This window comes from Portunus trituberculatus, chromosome 43 (genome assembly GCF_017591435.1).
Source record: "Portunus trituberculatus isolate SZX2019 chromosome 43, ASM1759143v1, whole genome shotgun sequence".
In the NCBI taxonomy this organism is placed as follows: domain Eukaryota; kingdom Metazoa; phylum Arthropoda; class Malacostraca; order Decapoda; family Portunidae; genus Portunus; species Portunus trituberculatus.
The window spans coordinates 26,404,474-26,418,639 of NC_059297.1; the positions used below are offsets into that span (position 1 = coordinate 26,404,474).

Below are 14,166 nucleotides of genomic sequence, written 5' to 3' on the forward strand. Positions count from 1 at the left end.
AAGGAGCGCCGTTGCAAAGACCAAATTCCCGCGGCCAAACAGAAACAACAATAACAACAACAACAAGAGCAGCTTGGAGCGGACCACCTTGCCTTGGCGAGCTGTGTTTTTCCCCAGTACATGTTGTTCCCAGGGCGTGAGGGAGCTGGGGAGTGAGGTGCTGTGTCCGCCCCGCCCTGTGTGCTGCCTGACGTAGTAAAATAAGGTAAGAGTGGCACGGAGAGGGCTAGAATACCATTAAAATAGCAGTGTTTTGAATGGTGGTAAGGGACAGGTAGACACTGAGACGGACTGCGTGACCTGACCTCCCAGTAACAGTCACGGGGAGCGGCAGGCACGCTGACTCACAAAGGACTCCAGGAAGTCCTCCGCGTCAAGGAAATTTGCCTTATTCTATTAATTTCCAGACACTTTGTTTATTTTTAGGCGAAATAAATGACGCTTTTTGAAATTTTGATCTACGCAAGGAAAGAATGAACCGTGAAATGATTTAATCTCAACCTAACGTAACCTGACCTATATCACTCTCCTGAAGGTAGTCAGGGATTGGCTTGGAGTATTTGGAGCCTTTGCATAGAGGGTGAATGTTGCCCTGTGAGAGGCACACAGTCGTATATTTTCTTTTTATACCATTCCGCGGATGATATTGCAGTAATAGTAATGTTTTGAGGATTATGGAAATAGTCGTGATCTTCATTTTCCCAGACACTGACTATTTCTGGGCTAAATATGACATTTTTTTTCATTAACAGTGAAATTAATTTACTGAATGAAGCATAACTTAACTTTTACTGATTATAGAACTAGCCTTTGTTTACTTGTTTGCAGACACTTGAATGGTTATTTCTTAGCAAAAAGTTGTGGTTACTGGTTAGTGCAACAAAAAGATCAAAAAGGAAATTAATGAACTGAATAAATCAGGACCTAATATAACCTAATCTCTTTATTTCTGGGAAGAATATGGAGCCTTTCGAAATTGTGATCTATATATGCAATGAAAGAATCTGCAGTGAAACTAATGAACTGAATGATTGCAGGTTGACCTAATTTCTAGACTGTTTATTGTTGATCTGAATATGGCTTTTTTTTTTTTTCTTTTTATATTCATGCACAGTAATAGAATTGGTAGTGAAATTAATGGTTTGAATGAATCAAAACCAAACTTTGTCCTCATCTGGAAACACTGGTGGTATTTCAACATTATCTTATTTTGCTACTCCATATAGTCAGGGATTGTCTGTAAACATTTGGCACCATTGTTTGGAGGATAAATGTTGCCTTTCAAGATGCATGACTTTGTTTCCTTTTTCTCTTTCCTTGTCCAAATATAAAATTAAAATGTATATTTTAAGGATGTCTCCTCTACTGGCCACTCAATCTAAGCCTGTGGGTCAACGAGCAAAGCAACACCTTATTGAGTTCTTGTCTTACTTTTGTGGATGGTTTACAGAAAATGAGGATAGGAAACCTCTGTTAATTCAAACTACAGTAAAACTGAATTGTACTGACCCACAGGGTGAGGCCGATAATGTGCGATGTTACCATATCTCTCATTACTTCAAAGAAAACGGAATAACTGTACTTTTTTAAATTTAATGCATCATTTTGGTAGAAAAAAAAGGGTGGGGACAAGAGACATGAAGATCTCTGCAGGTGATTATGCCATAAGTAAATTAAATATAGTAAAGATGCTGGTTAAAAAGGTAAAAATAAGACTGATAATGTACAGAATATTTACTGTTATGTCCTTTTGAGGTATCCAGAAAAGAATTATAAGATGAGACAGTATTTTATTTTAGTTATTGCTCTAAGCTGAATTTGTTTATTGAAGATCATTAGGTGAAGAGATTTTTTTTTCCTTGATCTGGCTGTACAACACACAGTAAGATGGGGAAGTGTCAGTGTGTCCTTCCATTGTGGTGACCAAATGAGAAGGGAGTTGATTTGTATGTGCGTGGTGACTTGCCTCATGTTGAGTGGTAACGTCGCCCGACCTGATATGCCACATTGTCATACACGTACATGAATTACCTTCATTTGATTTGGCATATAACGTTTATTTGTATCATCTGCTATTTAATGAAATAGAATATTCTTGGAAGGCTGTTTGTTGATGATATTATGATTAAAGAACCGTGGGTAGTATAGGGTGAAGGTTTTGCTTTCAGCTTCTCTTATGTATAAAGAAGAAAAATCCAAAATATATAAAAGTAGTAGAGGTAGAAGTACGTTGTTTATGTGCTTTGTTTTTAATCTTTTCTCCATTTTGTTGATGGCTTTGATACATACATAAAAAGAAAGAAAAAACAGAAGAAAAGTTAAAAGAAGGAGACCAATGGAGGAGAATCAAGGAAGAACTGGAGATGGTGTGCAGAGGTGGACGTGAGAAGGATAAATGTCAGGGAAAAGATTGTCTATGACCAGGGAAGGGAAAAGAAAAAAAAAAAAATCAGTGAGAAATAGACTCACAAACTGCCCAGCCCGTAAAGAAAAAAAAAAGACAATACTGACTTAATTAACAATGATAGTGGTAGTGATGAGAGTATCAGAGAGAAGCCATAGTGAAATGAGTAAATGCCTCGGGTACATTTCCTCAGCAAATATAGACTGTCAGATTGCACGATTAGGAGAAGAGCACTGAGGGAAAGACATGAGGGAGGAGGTGCATGGAAGGATTAGAGATGAGAGGAGTGTGAGGGTGTATGTAGTGAGGAGATGAAGACTTGACAACACACACACACACACACACACACACACACACACACACACACACACACACACACACACACACACACACACCCTGCAGTTTTCACAATCCCTGAGATTACAGCATTAGGGTTTGCCTTGCTTATGTGAACCCCTAAGAGCATTAAACAGTCTGTAGAAATCAACACTTCATGCTCTCAGGAAGAAAGAAATATACATATAAAGAAATAGAGTGTGCTAATTGTGTGTCAAATGTTCCTTCGCCTCTTTCTGTATGTTTTATGTTCGAATGATGTGTATGTTGTCTGGCATACAGAGAGATTACTTTGAAGTGTGTGTGTGTGTGTGTGTGTGTGTGTGTGTGTGTGTGTGTGTGTGTGTGTGTGTGTGTGTGTGTGTGTACACCTACCATGCTAGTTCTATTGGTTTAGTTACAGTATTCATGTGGACCTGTCTTTGTATATATATATATATATATATATATATATATATATATATATATATATATATATATATATATATATATATATATATATATATATATATATATATATATATATATATATATATATATATATATATATATATATATATATATATATATATATATATATATATATATATATATATATATATATATATATATATATGAAAGGGAAGACAGTAAGCATGAAAGTAAAGAAAAAGTGTATGGAGGAATAATTATTGTAATAGGAATTGGATAGCTAATCTAAGACTGGGAGAGTGTAGCATGGGAGGACAGCTAGACTAAGGCTGGGAGAGTGAGTGTGTGAGGACAGCTAGACTGAGAGTGGGAGAGTGAAATATGAGGAGATGGATAGCTATACTGGGAGAATAGTAGTACTTGCCAGTCAGTGAAGTGAAGTGGTGTGGTGTTTTGTCGGTGGCCAGCTTAGGTGACCAACAGTGTTGTGTAGTGAGTGACTTGGGCAGTACCTGGTGGTGTGATAAGATAGGCAGATGTCACTGAGATAAAGAGTTTCAAGGGTTGTGAAATTTTGTCACGCGGGTAATACAAAGATAAAGAGAGGAAATGTTTGTCTAGTTTTATTCTGCATGTTTAGGTGTGGTGTGTCTGTACCAGGTGTGGTGATAGTGATAAGGTAATAAGCGGGATTATGGTGGTGGTAATACACAGGAAGAAGCAGAATTTCATTTCTTTAGGTATTTTAACTGACTTGGTAGAAGAAAACATTCCATTCACTTGTTCTACTAATGTAATAATATTAATGATATTGTTTTGAGAAAAATGCAGAAAAACACCTATAAATATGACTATAGTTACTTACCTTTTTTTATGCTTTGGCAATTTCTAATGAAAATGTTCCATTTTGAAAAGGTTATTTTATTTTATTTTATTTATTTATTTATTTTTTTTTTTTATTGTGGTTTGTATGTATTACAGTGCATAAAAAGGTCTCAACCAAAAGTCACCATATAGAGTTTCTGGTGTTCATGTGCCCTTTTTATATCTTTGTGTGTGTGTGTGTGTGTGTGTGTGTGTGTGTGTGTGTGTGTGTGTGTGTGTGTGATCATTCCAAATTCTTTTTGCTTCACCTCTAAATCTGGTGAAAGAGACAATATTCAGAATGGTCTTTTCTTTCATTCATGTTGTGTATATCTTTCATTCAATCAGTCTTTGTTATCTTGTCACAAGGACTGCCCTGTGTAGACCTGATGGCTTCTTCCAGCTTCCCTTGTATTCATACCCAGACCACCTCAATCTGTGTATCTCCCCTCATGCCTAACCACCTCCTCCTCTCACTTCACCATTCACAAGTGTTTGCTAGCTTTATGTTTTGGCTCAGTCTTATGTATACCTTTTATTGCTACCTTACTGCCCTCATCCATCATTCTCCCTCTCAGTTCACCATGTGCAAGTCTCTTTCTCCCTCAGATCTCGGTCTGTGTCCCTCCTCCTGTTGCCACCTTCTAATGCTCCCATCTCTCCCTCTCAGTTCATTCTATGCAAGTGTTCCCTTCTCCCATGTTTTGTTCAGTGATGCACCACACATCTATCCATCTTATCATCCTCATCTCCATCCACTTCAGTATGCAGACACAGGCCTCTCTCACTGCCTGGGTGTTGCTGGGCATGCAATATACAGCATACAGTATACAACATTACTCCCTTGATATATGTACTGCCTTTGTGTTAGTGTACTGTGATTCTGAGAGTAATAGTATTTGGAGTCGTAATAATTAAGTTAATGCTGTTACTATTGCTATATATATATATATATACAGGGTATCAAAAATATCAGACTACAGGCTAATGACCAAGTGAATGATATAAAATGGTGTTAGTGCAAGAAATGTAGAAAATGTGAGAGAACATGTACAGATGACTCCCCACTTGATGAAGCAGCCTTTCTACCCATATTTATAGCTAGAATGACATGTCAGCTCAAGGGATTTTAATAGTTAAATACATCACCATAGAGCAGAAATTGTGATGTGTCAGTTAAGTCACCTCTTTTCTCAACTCCACTCCTTGTCAGCCTTTCCATCCCCACTCCTTCCTTGTTTCTACATTTCTCATACACCCTCTCCATCTCTTCTTTCTATGCCTCCCCCCCTCTCTCTCTCTCTCTCTCTCTCTCTCTCTCTCTCTCTCTCTCTCTCTCTCTCTCTCTCTCTCTCTCTCTCTCTCTCTCTCTCTCTCTCTCTCATAGCTGAGATTTCTTGGAAATAAAGACAAGGAAATCCTGATATTTATGATTACTTTGGTAAAATTGTAATGGCAGGACAGTCTCTGCAATGTGACATGTATGTGTGTGTTATATTGGAAAAATTCGCCTTCAGGATAAGGAGAGAGAGAGAGAGAGAGAGAGAGAGAGAGAGAGAGAGAGAGAGAGAGAGAGAGGGGGGAAAATATGTGGATGGGGGAGAGGGGATGTATAGGAGAGGGTAGAAAGAAGGCAGGCCTATGGTATATGTCAGACATCTTTAGTCAATGACAACTGCCATGTAAAAAGAATGACATATCACTTTTGTTACAGATATAGGTAGGTAGGGAAATTGCTGCATTCAGTAGGGAGTCGACTGTCCATGGCTTGGTTGTCACCAAATAGGTAGCTGTAGAAACAAGGTATTGAGAGATAGGTACTGGATGTGAAGGATGGCATTTCACTTCCAGAATAAAGATAGGGTGACAAGTAAGATGGAAGTAGTTACCACAATGATAAAACAAAAACAACTGAATTATGCTGGTATGTATTGTGTGGCCTCTAAAGATAAACATTTCCATATTAGAGCTAGAGAGAGAGAGAGAGAGAGAGAGAGAGAGAGAGAGAGAGAGAGAGAGAGAGAGAGAGAGAAGGCTGGATGTTATTTGTTTAACTTAATGAATGATATACTTTTCTTTAAAAAAAAATCAGTGTTTTGTGTGTTTTCAGTAAATTAAACTAAAATAAAAATATCCTGGAACTATTTGATGTCTTAAATACATTTCCATATTAGAGATAGAAGAATGGATACTGCATTATGTTGAGATTCTTCTTTTTAAACCTAAGCTAGTAACATAGTGTCATGATGTGCTTTCATTGTGGTTCAGTTCTAGTGCAGAGATGTGGTGAGGGCAATAATTATCACAACAAAATGAAAAGTAATAATATGCTGACACCACTTCATTACCTCATGAGATGATTAGCATTTCTGTATTAGAGAGAGAGAGAGAGAGAGAGAGAGAGAGGATGGATATTATTCTACGGTAAGGTACTTTTCTAAAAAAAAAGAAAAAAAAAACTAACTAATACGTATATTATTTTTTATATATATTTTCAGTGTGATGAGCAAGCAACAGCAGCAGCAGCAGCAGCAGCAGCTTGACTCGCCTCCACCACTGCTGCTGCACCACAGGGAGTAATTACTTGCCCCTCACACCTGTGCACACCCGTGAAACCTTTGATTCCACCAGTGCCAGGAGCCAGTGCCATGGTGTGCCATCTCCACATACCAGTGATAATGTAGAGCACCTCCACTGCACTGCTAAGAACATTGAGTGTGTCATTGATGCAATACTGAAGTGTGGACTGAGTGATGTGGATGGTGCAAGGTGTGGTGGTGTGGTGGTAGTAGGTGTGCGCGTGGCACGGCGATGGAGGGAGATGGAGGCACGCCTCGGAGGGTGGTGCGGGTGCCCCACACCAGGCAAGCCAGCAGGGACAAGGTGCCCATCTCTGAGAAGGTATGTCACTCATTCATCAAAGTATTTATCTTTCCATTTATTTTTCCCTCTCTTTTTCTCTTTCTTTTTTTCTTTTATCTTGATGTAAGAGATTCTGGGTGGTGAAAAATGGTTAAAGAAAATCCATAGTGAAGGTGCCAGTCTCAGGGGAATTGTTTTGAGTGGTGTGGTGATGACTCATGCTGTGTGTGGCTGTGTGATTGTGTAATGAGTGTGTTACCATCTGTTGTGTGGTGATGACTTGGGCTGTGTGAGGTTATGTGGTGTTCCTTTATACCCATTACTTAAATATCAGGAGTTGTGACAATGTAGAAGTCCTCTCCACTAGCTTTTATCCATTATATCTCTTGCTTTCATTCCTCTTCCTCACTTTCTGTTTTCCTTCCAAGCTCCTTCCTTCCACTGGTGTTATCCTTCCTCTCTTGATACTTTCCTTACATGGTCATAATACATATCCCAATTTAGTTTTTCATTTACTTCATTGTCCTTTTCTTTATTTCCATCTGTTCTGTTTTTTCTACAGGTGATCCTCTGCCATACTGTTTGAACATCCTCCTCCTCCTCCTTTCTTTTTAACATGATAATAATGTCTTAGTTATGAACTGTTTTATTCTGTTTTTCTGTCATTTCTATCTCCCTTTCAATGTTCCTTCCACAGGTGTTCTTAGTCAGGCTTTCCTAATACATTCTTACTCTCTTTTTATGCACCTAAGCACCTCACCTTAATTTTTATATATATAGTTTTTATTTTACCTCAAGTGGATATGTTGAGAAGATTTGTGATGGTTTATGACTCAATATCTTAGTTCAGTGTGGTGACAGGGTTTGCCATTTGTGGGGAGAACGTACAGATATATTTTTTTATTTATTTGTCTTTTTATTATATATTAAAAAGAGAGTAGCAAAGGAGAAAAGATGAAATAAAAACTCTTAAAGGTAAATGTATGAAGGCACTGTGAGATTAAAAAACAGAGAGTGAGAGAGAGAGAGAGAGAGAGAGAGAGAGAGAGAGAGAGAGAGAGAGAGCTTATTATGAGATTGTATTGTGTGTGTTATTGTTCATTCACTTCTCACAATATTTTACTCAAGTATTCAAGACAAGCAACATTTAAAGTCTGGCACTGGAAAACCTTGTCAGTGGTGGTGGTGGTGGTGGTGGTGGTGGTGGTGAGGTGAGTTTGGGTGATGAGGGTGGTGAGGAGGTGTAGAGGTGATGGGGAAATATGATGTATGGTGGGAATAGTGAAGTGTAGTGGTGATGGCGATGTGGTGGTGAGGTATAGGCATGGATGGTGGTGAGTGGTGGTGAGTGGTGACCTATATAACTGTCCTTATTTGTAGGGTTGACTTGTATCTCTTATCTTTAAGTCTGGCTGTGTTTGTTATTACTATTGTTATTATTATTATTATTGTTGTTGTTATTACTATTATTGTTGTGAATATATGGGGTAGCTAGCATTGGTCTGTCTGTAATTGTGTGTGTGTGTGTGTGTGTGTGTGTGTGTGTGTGTGTGTGTGTGTGTGTGAAGTGTATAAGGTTATTTGAATTTATCTTTGGTAACTTGTATTATTATTATTTTTTTCTGTGTGAACATGTCCTGTTTCTTCACTTTTCTTTCTTTCTTTCTTTTATTCTTTTTGTTTGTTTGTTTGTTTCTTTTTTTTTTTTTTCTTTCTTTTTTTCTTCTTTCTTCCTTCCTTCCTTCCTTCCTTCCTTCCTTCCTTCCTTCCTTCCTTCCTTTCCTTTCCTTTCTTTTCCTTTCCTTTGTTTGTTTGTTTGATTCTTTCTTTCCTTCCTTCCCTTCCCTTCCTCCTTCCTTCCTTTCCTTCCTTCCTCCTTCCCTTCCTTCCTTCCTTCCTTCCTTCCTTCCTTCCTTCCTTCCTTCCTTCCTTCCTTCCTTCCTTCCTTTGTGTATTTTCCCTTCCATTCTTTTAATTTTCTTTCCACATATACTCAGGCCAGACTCAATATCCATTTAATTTATTTATTTTTTTTTTTATTTGTATCAGTAGTACTATATTGTATTTATTTGTTCACCTGTTTATCTGTTTATTCATTTACCTTATCTATTTATTTATTTATTTTGTGTGTGTGTGTGTGTGTGTGTGTCTAACTGTTTAAGCTCACCTTGCCACATGTATGCATTACGTGTCTACATTCTCCAGGTTATGCAAGACACTGTAAGGCACTGTAATGTTTGAATGACTCCCCCAAGGCACTGACGCTTAGCACTGTAGTTCCTTTATCACACGTATCAAGGCCATTTCCTGCTTGTTTTTCTCATATATATTCTCTCTCTCTCTCTCTCTCTGGTATTATGAACAGTTGTTTTGCTTTGTGTTGCTTCTAAGTGAGTCAGGAAGTTTATTTTTGTTTATTTTTAACAGTCTTGTGGTGTTGTGGTTCTCAGAAGTTGTGTTGCTATGTTTGGCTAATGAGTGAGGGAGTAAGGTCTTTATTTTTTGTTCTTTATTGTTAGGGACTCTCTTTTAGTTAACATTGTGCTGAATCTGGTGTTGTTTTTATTTATTTTTTGTGTATTTTTATGTATGTCTTTCTGAATGGAAGATGAGAATATGTAGTATAATGAAAGAATATACATACTAATTAATGATAGTGCATAATGTACAGTGCTATTAGTTTTTAGAGATCCACTTTTGTATGAGCTTGTTATGGAGTGGCAGGTTAACCACTTCAGTACCATGATGCATTTCTATACTCATTTTGGTTACTGTTTGGTGATTTTACATAGCTTCAGATACTTATGTCGGGATTAAATTAGTGAAGACTGGCCTATGATCTTCTAACCTCCATAGACCTTCCCTAATGTAAGTAAAATCATCTAATCACACCCAAAATTCATGGTAAAAATGTGTCCCAGTACTGAAGAGGGTGATACAGTAAGGTCTAGAAAAGAAGGAGAGAAGAAAAAAAGAATAAGAAGATCCAGTTAAGTAATTTGTTCTGAAAAAGTTGGATAGAAAAAAAAATAGCCTGTCTTGCCTATCTTGTCTTGCTTGGCTGGCTTGTAAGGTCGTCAGTTCAGAGAGAAAGAGTAAGAGAGTAAGTGTACTTTGACATTACACCTCACATGGTTTTGCTGCTGTTAGGTAGAAAGCTTGTTGTAGTATTGCCTTGTTTGGCTTGTAAACGCTCATAACCGCTGATGATAAGATAGCAGTACCTGGCAGGGAGGCGTCCTTGCAGGTTGGGTGGGCCTTGAGGGGAGGGGGGAGTAAGGGCCATGCATCTGTCTAAGGCTGGTGAGGAGAGTGGGAGGGACTTGTGATGTGGGGGGGAACAAGATTAGTTTGTCTTGGGCACTTCAGTTACATATGTTTACCAGTAGTGTAAGGGCTATGCATCTGTGCTGGGGGTATGAGGAAAATGGGAGGAACTAGTGATATGGGGATGAACAAGATTAAGTTAGTGTTTGTTTTACCAGTGGTGGTGTGTGTTGTGTTTGTGAGGGTGTTCATTGTGGTGATTAATGTGATAGGTGTGTGTTGGGAGTGTTGATGGTTCAGTGATGCAGTGGAGGGTTGTAGAAAGTGTTGCAGTGTTGTGGTGGTAGTGTGGACAGCTTGGTGTGGCTGTGAGAATGATGAAAAGTGTTGTTGTTACAGGAGTGATGGATGGATGATGGTGTTGAGTGTTTGATAAAAGTGGTGTAAAATGAAAAAAAAAGAAGTGTAACCATTGCAGTGTGTTGGATATTGTAGTGTGTTGGCAGATGTACACAAAATGAAAGAAAAATTACAGAAGTGAAAAGAGCCATAAGAATACAAGATCAAGGAAATCACAGGAAACCAATTGAAAAGACCCATTAAATACATGAAAAAACAAATGAAAAAAGAAAAAAAATGATATGAATAAAAAAACAAGGAAAAATAGTAAGAAAACAATAAATGACATCAACATGTACTCCTTACCAGTGAAATAAGGAAAAGAAATACAACATAGTTACAAAAAAACCTGCAATACATTCCCCAATCATGAGTCGTAAAATAATAGTGAAGAAAAGACTGACTGACCTGCATGAACTAGAGGAAAGTCTGAAGAATGGCCCCATCAGCACCCCTGACCCCAGCACTGGCAAGGAGGAGGAGGACAAGGTGAGAAGAACCTCCATTGCAGCCATCCGAACCTTACCGCCCACTGCTTTGAGTACTGGGCAGGGCCAGGGGCAGGGGCAGGATGGCAATTCAACCACCAACCTAGAAGAGGCGCCAACAAGAGGACGCTCATACACGCATCCTACAAAAGCTTCTACAGGAAATTCTTTAAGTTTAACGCCCAGATTGGTGAAGGGAAATGACACCTCAGCATCACGCAAGGCCCCCATACCTGTACGTCTGAGGTCCAAGTCCCCATCGCACCTTGGCATGGCCTCTACCAGCGTGTACGTCTCCCAAAATCAGTCTTCTGGTGGCCCGAAACCCCCTGCTCGGCGCCACAAATCCCCATCACCACTCACTAACAAGTCCCTGTCAGTCAGCAAGGCCCCCAGTGCTGCCAGGAGTGGGGTGATGCCCATCACCAAGAATGTTGTGCCTCCTAAAGTTGTGTCTGGAAAGGAGGTGCTTACTACTGAAGGTCCAAGGAAGATGAGACAGGTAAAGTGTACTAAAAATATTGGATAGAGTCAAATAATTACCAAGGCAGGAAAGGAATGGTGAATTTTATGTTACTCTTCCAAAAAAATGTGGATGAGATGCAGTAGCATAGAATCCAGTGAATGAAGCAAAGACTGTCAGGTCAAGTAAGAGTTTATGGATGAAAATGTTTGATTGCTAAAGTGAAGTGGAAAAGATGGAAAAGGGAAGGAAACAGACAGAGAATGAGAACTTGTGTAGGAATTGCATAGGATGGGAGGCACAGATGATGATGCAATAGGTAAGAATAGCAGCTGGAAAGGCAATTGTAAAGGGCATCAACCCCTGATAGGAGAGAAGTGGTGAAAGAGATGATTTACTAACCACATGCTGTCTGGATAGGGCTTACACCGGAGAGCCATTGAACGTAAAGAAGCTAAAGTGTGTATGAAGGAAGACGTGTGATAGAATGAAGAAATTAAGGTGTTTGCATTGTTAGTTAGTCAGAGGTGATACTGTGTGTGTACTACAGGAGTAGAATATGCCAACTGAACATCCATTGAAGCTAAGAAATGTACAGTTTTTATAAAGAAAGACTTGATAAAAGGAAGAAATGACAGGAGAAAATGCTGTTTTTGTATTGTTATGCTGTGTGAACCGGAGGACATGCCAACTAAACATCTATTGAAGCTAAGAAAAGTGTACAGTGTTTAGAAAGACTTGACAGGATAAAGAAACTAATGAAGTAAAGGAATGCTATATTTGTATTGTTATTTAGTCAGAAATGTGCTGTGTGAATAGAACATACCAGCTGAACATGCATTGAAGCTAAGAAAAGTACAGCATTTATAGAGAAAGACTATAGAATGAAGAAACAAATTAAGAGGAGAAAAGAATGCTGTGTTTGTATTGTTATTTAATGCTGTGTGAATAGAACTTGCCAGCTGAACACCCATTGAAGCTGAAAAGGTACAGCATTGATAGAGAAAGACTTGTCAGAATGAAGAAACTAAGAAACTAATGAGACGAGGAAAGAAAGCTGTATACATGTTGTTATATAAAGATGTGTGTGGATAGGACATGCCAGCTGAGAAAAATAGGTTAGGTTAGGTTAGGTTAGGTTAAAATTTGATAGAATGAAGGAAATACTGAAGTGGGAAGGGAAATGTTTGGTGGTAATGAGAATAGGGATGAAAGGAGACAGATAGAGAGATAGAGACATAGTGGAATGAGAGGATGAGACTTTTGGTGCTGATACAAAACTGTCAGAGGATGAGACTTTTGGTGCTGATACAAAACTGTCACCCATCTGTCATGGTGTTCTATTTCTTTATCTTATCGTATTTATTCTATATTATCTCTTAGTTTTTATATATATTCTCTCATTTTTATTTTTTTGCATATTCTCTTATTTTTTACATATTCTTTCTTATTTTTTGCATATTCTCTCTTATTTTTTACATATTCTCTCTTATTTTTTACATATTCTCTTATTTTTTACATATTCTCTTATTTTTTACATATTCTCTTAATTTTTACACATTCTCTTATTTTTTTACATATTCTCTTATTTTTTACATATTCTCTTATTTTTTTTCACATAATTATCTTGTATCCTTTTTTCAGTATTATGGTGTTTTTGTGTCCCACCTTGTAGGCTACGTATTTATTGCCCCTTATTACATTATTTATTCCCCTTCGTATTTCTTATCACCTGTACTATCCCTCTTATCTCATCAACATTCATTTCCCCCTTCTTATCTCACATCACATTTATCAATCCTCTTATTGACTCCCCTCCTATCACATTTCATTTTCCTTTCTCACTTACTGCAGTCATTCTTCTTCTTATACAACTTCTTCATCCCTTTTAGCTCTTTATGACATGCATTACTCCCTTTCATCACCTTTTATTCCATTACATCACGTCTATTTCACTCTTATCGTATTCATGATCTCCTTCAGTCATGTTGATCTCCTTTACCTCTGCTTGGTGGGAGAGGATCACGCAGTCTTTCTGAAACAACGTGGCTCTGTATTGAGAGAGAGAGAGAGAGAGAGAGAGACCTTGATTTCATGCACAAGTCAGTAAGGTTGAGCAATCCTTGTGTAATCTCAAGGCAAGAATCTAATGGTAATGATAATCACAATAATAGGTCAGAGGTCATGCATTTAAAGGTCCATAGATAGTTTGTACTACTACTACTACTACTACTACTACTACTACTACTACCACGAGAGTAACAAAAGTGGCAGTAACGTTTCTTATCTCATCTTACCTCCTCTCCCTCCCCATCTCCCCCGCCTCCTGCAAAAACAAGAAAAAAAGATGGCGAGGGGTGAAATGAATTGTAGAAAATATTTAGTGGGATCTCTTGAAACTGACCCATGCAAAAAAATCTACATTGAATATTTCGCTCTAATAGCTGAAGAAGAGGTAGAGATGGGATACATTGAAATACAGGACTAGTATATACCGCCGTGGTACAGTGGAACCATGCGTGCTTTGGGGTCCGAGGGGTCTCCAAGCGCACGGGTTCGAATCCTGTCCACGGTCCGAGTGTAGGTTGGGCTTCCTCACTCGGAGCAATAGTTTCCTAGCGGGTGGGCTTTGAGATAGGAGGTACCCCCAAAAAAGTATCCCCTTTAGCCCA

The 14,166-nt window shown here is 38.4% G+C and overlaps 1 protein-coding gene across 8 annotated transcripts in view; it reads left to right on the forward strand.

Moving 5' to 3' along the window:
- Window positions 1–14,166, forward strand: part of LOC123518200 (mitogen-activated protein kinase-binding protein 1-like) — a 184,419-nt gene continuing 170,253 nt past the window's right edge. For 2 of the 8 annotated variants that reach the window (XM_045278909.1, XM_045278910.1), the window contains exon 1: window positions 10,303–11,533. In XM_045278909.1, coding sequence (XP_045134844.1) covers window positions 10,913–11,533 — 621 coding nt within the window. In that variant the 5' untranslated portion in view covers window positions 10,303–10,912. Of the gene's footprint in view, window positions 206–6,513; window positions 6,917–10,291; window positions 11,534–14,166 lie in introns of those variants that run through there. The other 6 variants (XM_045278907.1, XM_045278901.1, XM_045278903.1 and 3 more) reach the window with 6 other exon arrangements.